The sequence below is a fragment of the Podarcis filfolensis genome (assembly GCF_964270895.1).
Source record: "Podarcis filfolensis genome assembly, chromosome: 8".
Taxonomy (NCBI): domain Eukaryota; kingdom Metazoa; phylum Chordata; class Lepidosauria; order Squamata; family Lacertidae; genus Podarcis; species Podarcis filfolensis.
This window is the reverse complement of record NC_139611.1, coordinates 44,541,621-44,557,140: the sequence shown is the minus strand read 5'-3', so window position 1 is coordinate 44,557,140 and position 15,520 is coordinate 44,541,621. Positions and strand designations below refer to the sequence as shown.

General features: G+C 37.4%; 1 protein-coding gene across 1 annotated transcript in view; it reads right to left on the bottom strand.

Annotated features, from left to right (window-relative positions):
- Positions 1-425: 425 nt before the first annotated feature.
- Positions 426-15,520, bottom strand: part of CMTM4 (CKLF like MARVEL transmembrane domain containing 4) — a gene marked incomplete at its 5' end in the record, with an annotated part of 33,404 nt that continues 18,309 nt past the window's right edge. Inside the window, 2 exons of the mRNA XM_083626593.1 lie at positions 426-7,991; positions 8,964-9,062. Coding sequence (XP_083482719.1) covers positions 7,818-7,991; positions 8,964-9,062 — 273 coding nt within the window. The 3' untranslated portion in view covers positions 426-7,817. The remainder of the gene's footprint in view (positions 7,992-8,963; positions 9,063-15,520) is intronic.

Here is a 15,520-nt window from a genome sequence, read left to right as displayed (position 1 = left end):
ATGTAAATAAAGCCACATGACTGTGTGCAAAAGGTTTATTAGATTACATTTATTGAGTTTATATCCTGTCCCCTCCACCACAAGGAAATTTGAAAGCTCAGCATGCACACAAAGTATCCATGGGGTCATGAATAGCCACCGGAGGTGGGGTGTTCTGTGTTCATCTCCCAGCCTCTGTCACCATTGCAACTTTGTTTGTGACACTGTTGCAGATTTGAAGAGCTGCACTTTTGCTCCTCGTGGGTTTTGTACAGTCCCTTGGATTTCATTGATACTTATGCAAAAAATGAATCAATGGCCATTGCTTTTAGTCAATTTTGCCTGAATGGTAAAAGTTCTCAGCATCATTAAACTATTCAACAACTCACTTGGAGGTGGATTAAAGTGATATGTCATTTGAGGAATAAGACAAAGGATGGCACAAGTTGCTCCTATCCATTTATTAAACAAATCCTTTACGATGATTTCATACAAGATTAGGATTCAGAAAACCTATGGTTTTCTCTACATACAAAAATACAGATTTTTAAAAAACACTATGAAAACAGACATGTACCATGAGATTATTTTTTGTAGAGCTCAGTATCTTGGTGTATCAAAAAGAACAGAGGAAATATTAGCATTGATCAAAACAAGACAGCCACATTAAACTGTAAATTACCAATAAAAAGTCATGCCAATATACAAAGCAAAACTTACAGAAGTACACCGCTTAAGAATAAATTTTAAAACGGACAAGATCAAGCAGCGCTTTAGTGATTGCATTCAGTATCACAAGAAAAGTAAAAAATCATTACTACAATCCATCTTGAAATTTATAAAATGTATATTAATATTGCAAATTAAAAGGAAGTGCATGGCATACAGCTATCACTTGTCTCCATAATGATTTCAGGACCAGTTGAACTAAATTTTCGAAAGGTTTCACAGCACATATAGGATTCTGCACATATGGAACCAAAGGGGGTCTGTGCACAGGAAAGCTTCCTGCATACCCAAGTTAAATATTTTTTGCTGCTAAACCAGGAAGGCAGAAGTCGTCATCTGAATGCAGAGCGAAGTAATATAATTATGGTGCAAATCTCTTTTGTTAGTGTAAAGGTGCTGTGATTTGCAGTGAAAGCATCTAAGGAAACTGACTGATCTACTAGTCAGAATAAAACATTGAAGGCCTAGGTAGGATGAAAGCCACTTTCTTCTGAAGTCTACAGCAAAGCCTGTAGTGACTGCAACAAGATGGCAACTGGAGCAACTTTCTAACCTCTGTTCTTAAGCACATTTACTGTAAGTTAAGTCCCAAGCATTTCAATTATTATTGTTTGTTCAGAGTGTGCTTGGTATTGTACTCTAGGCACATGACTAACCACAGTTATTTGGAAGTAAGAACATTTAAATCCTTGGGACTTGCTTCCAAGAGTGTTTAGTGTGCTGTATACCAAGCAATGGGTTCTCTTAACTCTCTTCTGTACTTAGCTGGAATGTCTGAGTTATTTCACAGTACCCAATAAATCAAGAGAATTAAGGGCAGCTGCATGCTACCAAAAAGAAAACTGGATCCATTCTACCTAATTCAGGAATTGACCGATTCAAAAAGTTAACTCTTGAGTTAACCAAAAGATTCTTCTGCCACCATTTGAGAAGCCCACAATTTGCATTAAATTAAACATTTATAAGCAAAAAGTTAATAGCAACTTTCTGATTTTAAAACAAAGAGTATTTCACATACTAGATAACTTAATATTTGAAAGCAAACTAAAATTTTGAGTTCCAAAACACAGGCTTCTATGGTCACAAATCTCATACTGAACAAGAAATATCACAAAATGCAACAATGTTTTTGGTCACCAGAGTTTTGGTTTGTGAAACAGGTCTGCTGGAACACAGCATCAGTCAGTGGGAAGGGAACTGAGACACAGATTGCCACTACTTGGGGTTTGAATTTCCATGTCTAGCTCAGGTTTACAGGATTTCAGAGGCAGTCCCTTAAAAAGCAATATGTGTGGAAATGCAACCTTACTACATGTTTGAAACTGCTTTAAAAGAAGGGAAAATGACCAGTTCACCCACTAGTGCTACTTTCAATGTACTGCCTTGGGTTGGCACATAAACTGGGTATCACTCCTTTACTGCCAATTTCAAATTGGTTCCACCACTAACCAATTTTACTTTCTACGTAGATTAATTGGGGTCTTCAAAGCGCCTATACTTCCTTAAAAAAAACTTTAGTTTGGACATGACAGCACAATTGGAGCATACCTTTCAAGTCCAACTGGAAAGCAGAGTACTTAAGTGCATATTCCAAAAAGAAGCCTTGTTATTTCATTAAGGCTGGTATTTAACAGAAGCTTAAAGAAACTACAATTTAAGAGCCGTTCATGGTTACAAAAATAGTGTTTGTGTGTAGGATCTTAATTTGACTGAGCACGCACACACACGCGCACACAAAGGCACCCTAGGTGAGACTGTGTCTTGTTCATCAACAGATATGAAAAGGCATAACAAGTGTCAACGTCTCTAATCCAAACTGGGATGATACTATGAATAATAAATATACAGTTTACCTTTTCAATATTGGTATATCAGTTACTTAAACTTCAATATATACAAATAGGTTCCATCCGCAATAATGCAGATGTGAAATTTGTCCACAGAAGACAACTTAAGTGCATCAATTATTCCAGGGTGTCTAGGTGAATGGGAGCTATCCAAGAGTCACTAAATCTGATAATATATGCATTCTCCCCCTGCAAACTTTCACCAAAAGGTGCACTAACGGCAGTGCAGGAGTGCCCTAGGTGTTCATAACATGCAACAAGGGAAATACCAATACACATTCAAGTCTGAAACACTGGACAAATGAAGACAGTATTGAAAGGCAACAATGAAAACTAAGATGTTACAGTGTCTACTGGCCCTGGAAGTGTCAGGCTCCATCTAGTTTTACTGAAATGTTTAGACAGAGAAGTCCTCAGACGGCAATAGAAAGTGTCTGTGGCACACAAAAGTGATTAGCCTCCCCATAATAGACAACTCACACTATAAACATGTGTACTCAAAAGTGTCTCGCTGAGTTAAATGGAGCTTACGCCCATGTCCGTAGGTATATGATTGCAGCCTAAGCCACATTAAACATGGCTTGTTGGCAGAGCTCATGACTCCTGTCTTACCAAAAGGCCCACTTCAAGAATTGAGAGATTTCATATTACATCTTTGCAAGTGAAAGACATTTACAATCTTTAGTTACAATCTAAGTCTTTTGCTTCAGAACAGCCTTGCACTCTTGAACTTGAACAGGACAACTCCAGAGTAAAAGATTGGTGGAATGTATAGAAAAAAGGAATCAGATATTTCCTTCAAACCATCTATTTCTGTGCCTCTCAAGACATTTGAATTAAACTGCAACAGCGGTGAACTGTATTTTACAAAATCATCAGCTGTTTTTTTAAAAAGTAGATCCCACCCTTTTGCTTTTCACCTAGAGGATATTAGCACAGCTGTAGGGACCAGCCCTAACTATAGAAGTTAAAACTCCAAAAATATCTACATGTTGCCTTGGGTACTTACGTCTTCATAATTAACTACAAAACAAAGGCTGACAGCAAGCTTTAAAACAGATTGATTAACTTTCCATGAAAACCATAGGGAAGAAATTAACTCAATATCGAAATCACAAAGTCCTATAATATAAATATAAGAATCAAGGCTACTGTACAAACTATGCATAAAAAAACTGCTTTTGCCAAGTTTAAAATGATGCATACTTACAATGGGTAAAAGCAGGGGCTAGGGGAGAGAAACAATTGATGTGGTCCAAAAGGCGTGCGAAAGAGTTATTCAGATACTATCAACTACTAAAAGGAATTCAGCCACCCTTCCAGGACAGATTAAGAAAGGTACTATCCCAGATAAGTGATTAACATATACATAAATCAGGTTCCAAATAATATCACACTTTATAAAGTGGATAATTTTGTTTTGGACACAGGTTCAGTCATGCTTTTGAAACAACATAATAGGGAGTGAACCATTCCTACTAGGGCAAATGAATCCATCTCGGAAGGAACACAAAATCTGATTCTCTATAGAATCTACAGAGAGCTAATCAAGGTATACACGGTTAATCTCTTACATCAGTGGATACTCCCAGCACCATACAGATCACAACATTTAGCTGGACAGGTGAGCACATATGCATAATGGAGTGAAAAATACAATAAATTGCTGTACTAGAATATACATACATATGACAGTCACTCAGACACTGTCGCTTGCTGCATTTTATTACTTAAAATCTTAAGTTGTGGTGATACTGAATTTAGTCATACTCATAGTGTACCCACTGAAATCAATGTACTTAAATCCATTTATTTCAACAGGTCTGCTATCAATATGACTTCGCTGGATAGCATACATAGGCTATGAAAAGGACACTAGATCTCTAAGGCAATATCAAGTATCCCTGTTCTCTACCACAACTTTAAATCCTGTAAACATTCAATCAAGAGTCATCTTTGTATAGATCATACTCACACTCCCAAACAGAACTGCGACTCACATGGCATTAAGAAACTTCCTTTCAACTTAAGCTAAACTTGGCTGAAAATGAAAGCAAGCAAACAAATCTCATAGTGCACAAGGCTTGTGCAGCTGAATCAGTTTGCCCTTAAGCAAGCACTTTCAGAATAATGTAACAAGTTGAATAACGTTTGCAAACTTGAAAGAAAATGTCCAGTTTTTATCTGCAAGTTCTTCAGATATCATTGTCATCTCGTTTTCCTATCTCTCTATGTAATATTTGTGCTGGTCTGACATCACACTGTGATGGCAGTCCAAGTCGCTACGGTGTGCAAGAGGCACATGGGCTGAGCAGTGACTTGGATGTCAGCCCTTGCAGAATTTCATCTCAGAGTCTGAATGGATCACCTTAGGAAGAGGATGGTGGGTTGGAAAGATGCTGCTATGACCTGCCAAGGGGAAGCTCTCTTCTCTGGCACTAACATAGGCTTTGTCTGGCAGTTGAGAAAGACAGAGAAAACTGGGGAGGGGGCACGTTGAGGTGCGAAAATTAAGCAGGCAGGGGGAGTACTACCTAGTTTTAACTTATGTACTCTGGACAAAAAACTAGAGAGCTCTCATCACTGCCAATGGGATCTTAATGTCCGACTCCCTCACTAGCAGGTCATATTACAAATTGCTCTTGAAACTCCACTCAGTTTCAAAAACCGTTTGCTAAGCAGCTTGATGATTTGCTATTCAAGCAGTGCAAGGTCAAAGGACTTCTTGGAAATATGGATCTATGTGCATAATTCTTGGGATCACTGCTTCTGCGTCTAATACTCCCCTCTCTTCCCCCCAAAATCAAATAAAATCCTAAAAAGAAAGCCTTGTCATAGTATCAGGGACACTGCAGGGGAAATTCAGAACAAAAATGTTCTTAAATGTGTGTCCAAGCAGTCTGTGCTTCAGGAATGCCTGCATTTCGTTGGAGCATATTGTCAAAGCATACCATAAAATATACAATCTTTTTATATTAAATATGTACCATCACACCAAACCTATCCCTTTCAAATTACAAATGTGTCTCCAATCTAAAAATGTATAGCTATTCTTTGGTCCCCAAAAAACCCACTAGAACAAAAAATGGTTTTCTGGTAGCTTGAGTTCTTTTTCTTACTTTTAACAAATTGGGCAGAAATCAGAATACACCCTTGTTATTTGAGGAAATCAGCCATGGCAATAAGCAGAGTACTCTTGCATTACACAACTTTAAATAAAGTTACCATTCAAAAAGTAGAAGTTTATATGCTTTCAAAAGGTTCTGGGATTATTACTAAAATATAGCTCTGCACATGACTAATAAGTGACTAGCATATCTTATACTGTTTCTGCTGACAACAGGACCTATGCAGAGGACTGGATTTCCCTCCAGTCACTCCAGGGACAGCCCACAATTTTCAGGCTTATCTCCACCGCCTCAAGGAGTTCAAAATAGCTTTTTTGAAAAACGGAAGTCAATGCATTCTTAGGATACTGAATCTCACCCCAGCAGCTGGTGTTGAGATCATACATAGCCTTGGACAGTCCCAATTTTTACTTTTATTTTAGCATTTACTTCAAGTGTTAGGAAAAATAAAGGATCTTCAAGGCTTAAATGTGCTTTTAGGATCCAGAAGATTAGAGGGCTCACCAATATCATGCAACATGGTCAACATATATAAAAATGGGGACTCTCACACTCTACAGTCAGTGACATTCCACAGACATTCACAATTCTACTTCCTAGCTTTCAAGGTGCATACACAACTGTCCCAGGAATAAGTGTACCTCCACTGATAACTGTTCATCATCATAATGGAAACATATTGAGAAGAATTACTGATTTTATATACTCATTTTGTGGCTGACCTAAACAACAGATGCAAGAAGCATGAAGCAAGAAGCTAAAGAGAGATTCTAATGACTGGTTCCAAATCCCCTACCCACAGAGTACATTACTTTCCCCATGAAACACTGCTGGGAAGATTGAGGGAAAACCGGAATTATATAGAATGGTATGTAAACTAAATGAACCACATAAATGCTACTCGGCAAAATAAGTCTTCATCTGTGGACAATTATTCAAACATTTTGTAGATCTGCTCTCATGCCTAAAAAAACCTTACTATTCAGATAACTTTAGCAAAATTCATAAAAAGATTCTAATTCAGAAAATAATGCAGAGCAATCTGGGTAATCAAAATTTGAAGTCAGACACACACTCTCAGGGTATGTAATTACAGTGGTACCACGGTTTTCAAACATCTCTATTGATAAACATTTCGGCTTTCGAACGCCGTAAATGCTTCGGTTTTCAAACACACCTTGGAAGTCAAACATGCCATGCGGCTTCTGCTGAGTGCAAGATCCTGAGGCTTAGCTGTCGGCTATTGGGTTTTCGGTTTTCAAACTCGAACAGTCTTCTGGAATGGATTACATTCGAAAACCGAGGTACAACTGTATATAGTTTTAGGAATATTGCAGTATGGATATGAACTCAACACAAAACAACCCTGACCACAGTCGGTTTTCCTATGGTTGAATGTAAGAGGAACAGAGGGGCTCAATACCAACTTCACATTATTCCCTTGTAAAGTGGAAAAGGAAATCAATGTGTAGTGTTTTGAGGTGTTACATCCCAGTTCATACCTAGTTGAGGTCACAAATGGAGTGAGCTTTGTGTTTTCTGTTTAGCAGAAAGCTTATTTTCCACCAGTCAATCCTCGAACTAGCATGAATGGCTGTTATAGATACACAGTGGAACTGTAGGAGTGTGAGAACTAAAGTTAATTGGGGAATCTAGTTAAGGGAACATACACAGTGGCTGTGTAACTCAATACCTGATTTATGTTATTGCTATCTCTTTCCCTGATGCACTATGTCTACGGTTGGAAACTCCATTTTCAAAAGAAAAATCTTTTGCCAGTTCTAACTAGCATATTTCTACCGGATGGTGGGAATGTAGACTGAATACCAATCTTCTCTCTGGCTCTGCTAACTCAAAGTACTGTGCACCAAGACAATTCTTCACTCTAATGTATCCTTTTCTTCATTTACCACATTTATGGACAAGTATCTTCATTTGAAAAGTTCCGCAATTATGGCCTTCATGCCAATAATTTCTCAAGTCCTCTCTGTCTCTCTCTTTGTACATGCAAATGCTCACGGCCACCACATGCTCCTCCTTTTCCTATAAAAGTGAACATTTATTTTCTTTTTTTAAAAAAGTCTGCGGGCTTTTATTTTTCTTCTTCTGGGAAATCCCATTTTGTGTGAGATTTTCACCCATCCAGACGCTGAATCTCTGGGCGATGATCCACTTCTCTGGATTCTGTCCGAGCACGCATATAATCACTGGTCTGCCTCGTGTTTTGTTGTCGGCTGTTAATTCTCCAATTTTTAACAGCTAAAAATAAATTCACAGCATAAACTGCAGTTGCCAGAAAACCAAATATCTAAACAAAAAAGAAAAAAGAAAAAGAATGACATTTTATTGAAGTGATTAAGAATTTAGTAGTTTTATACAGAAATATTGCAGCCGATTGTTGGCTTTTATGTGTGTTGACCTTATACCTTCAATTATAATTACATAGCGTACATTTATCCTTCATGCTACTTCAAAGTTCTTTAAAAACAAGCCAGACATATTAAGTCTCTTCATTTTGTTGATTGGGTAATTAACTGCTTGCCTTTTTGGAATTGTCTATCCTGCTGGTACCTTTAATAAAGGGAGATCCATTGATAAGACAATAAGGCACAGCACCTGAAAATTACTAATAGGACTTCTCTAGAGACCTAAGTTAAGGAATCCATATACCCCAACTGCTTCCACTTATAACAACAGGACAGTCATTTAAGCATTGGAAAATGGTCGATGAGCTGATGTCATGCTAGATAGAATAAAAGCCTTTCCCATGCAGCTGATGAAAAATTATCCAATCATAGATTTGTTAATCTTTAAGGTGCTACAAGACACTGTCATTTGGGGGTGGAGAGTTTTCCTTTATTATCTAGAGCAAAATTTTGCCCCTGAAACTGGTGAGTGGAAGGCCAAGAACTGCATGTCAGTGGGCTTGGGAGGAGCCAGCAGTGGACAGACCCATTTGCATATATACTTATGGGGATGATGGGCATAGGACACTGCTAGACAATATTGGTGATTTATGGCATAGCACTGTCTACTTGGAGTTGCAGGTTTCACCACTGTTGCAAACTATTGACTAGACTAGCACGTCAAAGTTAGCATCCTATTAATAGCCTCCTCACTGCTTGCAAGCCGACTAAAAAAAAATAGCAGGAAATGATTAATCTTCAGAAAAAGAAAGTTGAGCAAAACATGCAATGCTGTTTAGCACTGTGAAAAGGATACAAGTTAACCGGTTATCTTTCCTATAAACTAATGAAAATAAATTAACATTGTTTCTTACCACAGCTGCAATTTCTGCTCCTTTGTTATGGTTTAGAGCAGCAAGTACAACAGATGCAATGAAAAAGAAAAAAGTGCAGAGTCCAGTATTGACCAAATCCTATTAAAACAGAATTAGGCAAGTTATTTCACAGTGATAATGTCTATGTGACTGGTTGAAAACAACAATTTTAACAGTTTGCACACAATATATTCTTTATGCAAAAGAGGTAATGATACAGAATAACACATATTATATACACCAATAGATAATTACTGCACTATAGTTTAGGGCCTGGCACTGTAATGAACAGGGAGGGAAACTGCTAAGAAAACAAGTAAAGCTTTCTGTAATTTGTTTAGAGCTTCCTTCCATTCCAAGTGATGAACCTTTGTGCAACATGTTTATTCAGCCAAAACTACTGTCCTTTCTTCAAGCCACAAAAATGTTCATGACCGAGCTATAGAGTATATAGCTCTATATATACTGCTAGCTCTCTGGAAATTAGAAAGTAACTCACATGTCTGCCACATGCATCTACTACATTATATAATACAGGATATATGTACTACATGTTGACTTTTTATTTGAATGGTACAGGATCTGTGTTGACATATATGAATATATCATTTCACACAGTGAAAGAAAAAAATTTAAATGTGTTATTTTCCCTGAAACATAACAAAGCTTTCAGAAACTCCTGCAGTTCAGTTTCATTGACTTGCTGTTACTTAGCAAAGAAACTCAAATAGTTTCAAGCTCAAAGCTTTCCAAACTATCTATTAATATATTGCTACAGGCATAATTATAATTCTGAGGAGTTACAGACATAAAGAAAACTTGCTTGGTATTTTATTGACTTACCAACATGCAAATAACAAAAACAAACAAACAAAATACATAGAACAAACACTCAAACTGATCATAATTTACATATGCCGTTTCTACCACTGCCAACAAATTTGGTGCTCTGGTTAGTGATACAGACTATATTTTGGATGCTCTCTATCACAAATACAAATTTCAATATTACTTTTCTCCCAGCCTAATGTTTTATAAACAACTTAAACTCCTTCAGAAAGTAAAATCCAGGGGTTCTCAACTATTAGCTTAGGCAAACCAAAATGGGGAATTGTAATATAGCAGAAATATGTTTTGGGTTCAAATTGGCCATTTCCTTGAACATAAACCTGTGAATTACCGTAGGTCAACATGCAGAGATTTTGGGGTTGTATGGACATATGTTATTAACAACATAGTGAACTGGTGAAAGCAGAATGCAACGAATACAACACTATTCTCAATCTCATGCTCAAATAAGTAGAAGACTTGTGTAATTTGTACATTCACTGAAACAGAATTTTCTGTCTGCAAAATATGTAATCATACAAGGGAAACAAGGAATCAAGTTTGCATTATTGAAGGCTACTATGCCTTTGAGCCTTACTGTTCTGGCTTGAGAACAGTGCAAATCAATTTGATTCCCAAGCAAGCAAATAAGAAGAGAAAGTTCTGTCTACAACGTATAAATGCAACTCCTTAACAATGCATACAACAAGCATCTCACCTTCCTCTTTCCAGACATGCTTAAATTGCTTATTCAAACCCACAGAATGTTGGCTTCAAGTTTTACCCAGACCATGTCCTGACACTATGGCACAGAGATAGCCCCAAGGACTTAAGGAAAGCAACAGTTCTGATGTCTACCAGAAAACTTCAACCTGTTGTACATAGCATGAATGGGGCTGGATTGGAATTGAGCAACCTCACATAAAGGGGATGAGGACTATTGCTCAAATACTAATTCCCCATGGAAATTTAATACTTCGGGGGCTTATTCAGAAAGATGATACTTAAAAATTCTTCTAAACCAGTTCAGTTAATTAAAAAGAGATGAGGTATTCTGAATTATGTCTCAGTGCAGGCTTTACTATGAAATCTTGTAGACAACACACACATCACACAGATGAAAGCAATTCAGCTGAAAGAAGAGCAGCTTTGAGACAGCAATTTCTTTAGTAAAATAGTTCTAGGATAGAAGAGTCTGCAGGACAATCTAGGAGAAGATTCAAAATCAATCTAAACTGCAAATATCCTTTATCTCATTCATAACTGATTTAATGAAAACTGCAGTTTTCTGTATTATTTCAGGTCATCTTGCTCCATCATTCAAGAAGTCTTATTAGCTGCCCCGGTCAAAAGGAAAGCAGCGTCTAAAGAGTTATGGATGGAAAGAGTTATTTTATTTTATTTTATTAGTCCAGTGGGCAAACTTTGGCCAGATACCTAGGCAATGCCTCCTAAACCCCAAATTACAAAATAATTCCCTAAGTGCCAGTTTCTTCAAGTGTTGGCAGACTCTGAGCCTTTCTATCCAGCGGCTTCATGTGTTTATTTTACTTGGGCAGGCAGAGTGTTGGCTATCGAAACAAGACTGGGCTTTCTGAGGTGATACAAAACAAAAGCAAAGGAAACTTTTCTGGACAATGCTGAAACTGAACTCTTTGTGCTAAGTTCAGAAAGACCAACATTATTATTTGGTCTCGTTCCAATGTCTACCAAGAAGGACAGGCAGAAAAGTTTATACAGGAATGATACAAAACAAAACCACAAATATCCAAGATACTGCTTGTTGATCTGTTATACAAAAGCTCTGTGGATTATTCTATCAAATGTAACCATCTACTGTATATGGTTACACTAATTTTTAAAAAGTTACCTTGCTAAGGAAGATTAGCTCAGATAGACCTCGTGTAAAACGGATGTTACGTTACCTCACAGTGACTGAAGGTGCAAGCATTAGTGAAGATTAAATATATTATGATATATTATCTGCACATTTTTAATCACTAAAGTCAAGAAATTGAACTATTAAAAGCCAATTATAAATTCCAATTCATTGTTAACGTGATTTTGGTAAAAAGGGAACATTTTTCCACTTATGAAGGGAATGCCCTCTGGCATCCATATTCTGGCCAGATGTTTTTGAAGAGAGAGAGAGAGAGAGAGAGAGAGAATGCCCTATTCAAGCCTCCCCACAATTTGCCATTTTGATCTAATGGAATGACCAAACAGCAATTTTCTGATCTAAGGAATGTGGATGCTGGCTGCAGCAATAACTTATTTGGCACAGAAATGAAAGATGCTACACGACTTAAAACTTCTCATTGTGGTACAAGAATATGCAGACTCTGGCTATTGCAGAGAAAATAACATTTCTAGGCTGTTCGGTAGGGTTTCATTTCTTATATGTCAAATTCATAAAAGCTTAACATGTAGCACGGGTTTTGGAAGAAAGTGTAAGTAAACCAACTGGCTGAAAATAAAGGCAGATGATATAGTTGTCTGCCTCATTCTGGTGTCCAGGAATAAGATTCCTGTGGGGCTTGTTACGAATAGGCTGCATGGGCTTGCAGGTTTTCCAGTTCATAAAAGAAATAAAGAATGTTCCTGTTCCATTAGAATAGAAGGGTAGAATACAGTCCATCCACAGCATTTGACAGACTTCCAGTGCTGGCCTATGCAGGAAGGCCTACAACAATACAGAGGCAAGTTGCCAGCAATATAGAAACAAGAACAAAAATGTTCCTTTACAAATCATAGATCTCTCTTTCTTGTATGTGGTGAAAGCTACTAATGGGCAGAACTTCTTATCCACAACCTGCTCTTCTGTTTCCCTAAAGCAACTGCTGGAATTCCGCTGAATTAGAGAAAAAATAATAAAGGGTTATCCTGAGTGCAGGACAGCTATCTCCCACTCTTGAATAGCCCAGCCTGTCTCCAGAGACAAGAGGTTTCTTAGCCAGTATTAACCTCTTCATTGGTTATTTTAGAAACAGACCACTGGCCAAGGGACACGTTAGATCACTTAAATGCCAGATACTGGCATTTAAGGGCAGAAATATACAAAATCTCTAGGCAGCTGACAGTTCTGAACAAAAATATATAAATGGGTTCTTTTCTCTTGACACTGGCAAAGGGAAAAAAAAAATTTCCCAGTCTTAGTTCCACATACAAGATGAAGGATGCTAGGAATCTAAAAACAAACCATTTCTTTCATTAGCCCGTATAATTCTAACATCTACAACCAATGAAAAGTAAGTGTTTGATTACACTTCACTATAACAAAATAAGTCTGCACATTGCTTTGATGTTAGCTCCTAGGGTATTTATATAATACAATACATTTCACCTTGGCACATTTGGTCATTAAAAAAATGCAGAGCTGCTGAAGGTCAATGGCCAAAACTTTCCATTACAATATGGAACAGGGAACTAAGCTGATTGTGCAGGTCACAGAATATCATTTAGAAACTCTGAATAGATACAGCAATTTTCTTATATGCATGGCAATTATAGGTCTTGTGTTTATGTTAGACGTAAGCCAAGAGTCAAGCACATTTAGCCAAAGCCAGAACATAATGGCACGGCATAACAAGCTTTCATTGAAATTATCGTTCCATGCTCCCATATACAAAGCTGGTTGAAGTTCTATAGAGGAAGAACAGAAAATAAAGGACTAAATGAAACAAACTGCAACAAAAGGATAAGTAAGTATATTTTATTGAAAGATTCTGAAGATGCCCACAATGACTTTTGCTTTCAGACCTTCATTTGAAACACAACATCTTTCTCGTTGAGCTATTTCAGCAACCTAGGCATCTGAAATCACTAGTGGTTAGAGCAACCTTAGAATTCTCTTAGATATGGATACCAAAAAAAAATTAACATGGAGTTAAATAAAAAATGTATTGCAAGGGGTGATTATCTAGCTTGGCTCATGACAAAGAACAGTTCTCTATTCACTTCCCTTATTCCTGATTTCACATATTTCTATTCTATGTGACTGGACCAACTTCTTTGCCACATAATGTTCTTTCCTTGAAATCCTCACTCAAAATCAATAATTGCTTTCCAATGCTAAGTCAAATTTCTAACATTTAGCCAAACCATTTGTTGTCAGAATCTTAGTGATTGAAACTAGATATCATCCTGTGCACTATTTGAAACATGATCTAGTCAAGCCAATGATATGGGAATGGAAAAGGGCAATTATAATAACTAAAATACATAACTTGATTATTTTCAATACATTTAAGCAAGCAGTATGAGTAAATATAAACTCATCTGAAACATGTGTTCAGATGCCCATCACATTCCTTTACGCTACTTGCACACATCCTTGCAGAGCTGATCTATTTGTTTTATTTAACAAAGGGGAAATTTCCACTATCATTTTTCATACTCTCATAGCAAAACTATCAGAGACAGGAGTATGACTTATCCACTCTTTCTCTGGACGCATTTTTTTCAGTTTTCTTCCTAGCATGCCATACTACAGTCCTTTACAAGCTTCACCTTCCATTTGTTGCATTTTGAATAATATTTCAGATGGCATGCAATTCCTCAGTTAGGATGTAAATGGGATCACTGCTGCCAAATGTAAAACATTTCTCTCTCTATTCTGTTGCTGCCAGAAAGTTGTGAATACTCATCATGTACAGTAAGACAAAGGAGGCAGAACTTCAAAATACAGTGTTCCTTAATCTAAACAGGAACAGAGATTAAGGATCATTGACTGGTCTAATGATCTAATTTACTGTGGCCAGCAGCTGAGACAGACTCATGACGCCACATAGTTTTTCCCCTTTCAAAGGTTTTCAGCATGTACACACAATTCAGGATACATACTAGAAGGTGGAGCACACACTCCTTGGCCTACCAGAATCCAAGAGATCGATCAAGGAACCAGTATTCCAACCTGCCAGTCTCTCATGCATACCCACAGAAAGGATGGGAGGACAAATGAAGTAAAATAATAAGCTACTGAATGTATCTGTTGAAAGAATTGCTCTGGCTGTCAGGCCAAATTCAATGTACTGGTTTTGGTGTACAAGGCTGTATACAGCTTGGGGCAAAGATACATGAAACATAATACCAGTCCTTATATGCTCAACTGATCACTGTGCTCTGCAATGAGGGCTTCCTGCAGATACCATCTTATCAGGAGGTCTGTTCTACAAAATGTAGGAATTGGGCCTTTGGTGTTGTGTCACCCACCCTTTGGAATTTCCTTCCCTTGAATATTAGACAGGTGCTATCTCTGTTGTCTTATTGGTACCTATTAAAGACCTTCTCTCAGCATGCCTTTTAAATTGAGATCTTTCCCAGTTAATTATGTATATTGTATATTGTTTTAGCATTTGTTGTTTACCACCCTAGGCTCATTTGGAAGGAAGAAAGGATATAAAGGTAGGGTCAAGAGGAAACTAACCAAAAGTTACAGAAACTGCAAAGGACCAACAAAACCCATTGAGATATCAGAAGAGTGTAAGGTGACTTTTTGGATTTGCCTTATAGGGATTCTAATGAATTCTAAATAGACCGTGTGCAACAATTATGTGAAATTTATGCCAAAAGGAAAACAGTGAAATCTGTGGCCCCTATCAGTTGCTTTCCACATTCTGGCCCTGCTCCTGTGTCTGACATGCAGGCATGTAGCAGGAGAAACTTTTCCTACTACTAATCTCCTTACCAGGAAAAAAAAATATCCCCAGCCAAATGCCTGTCTTCAAAAG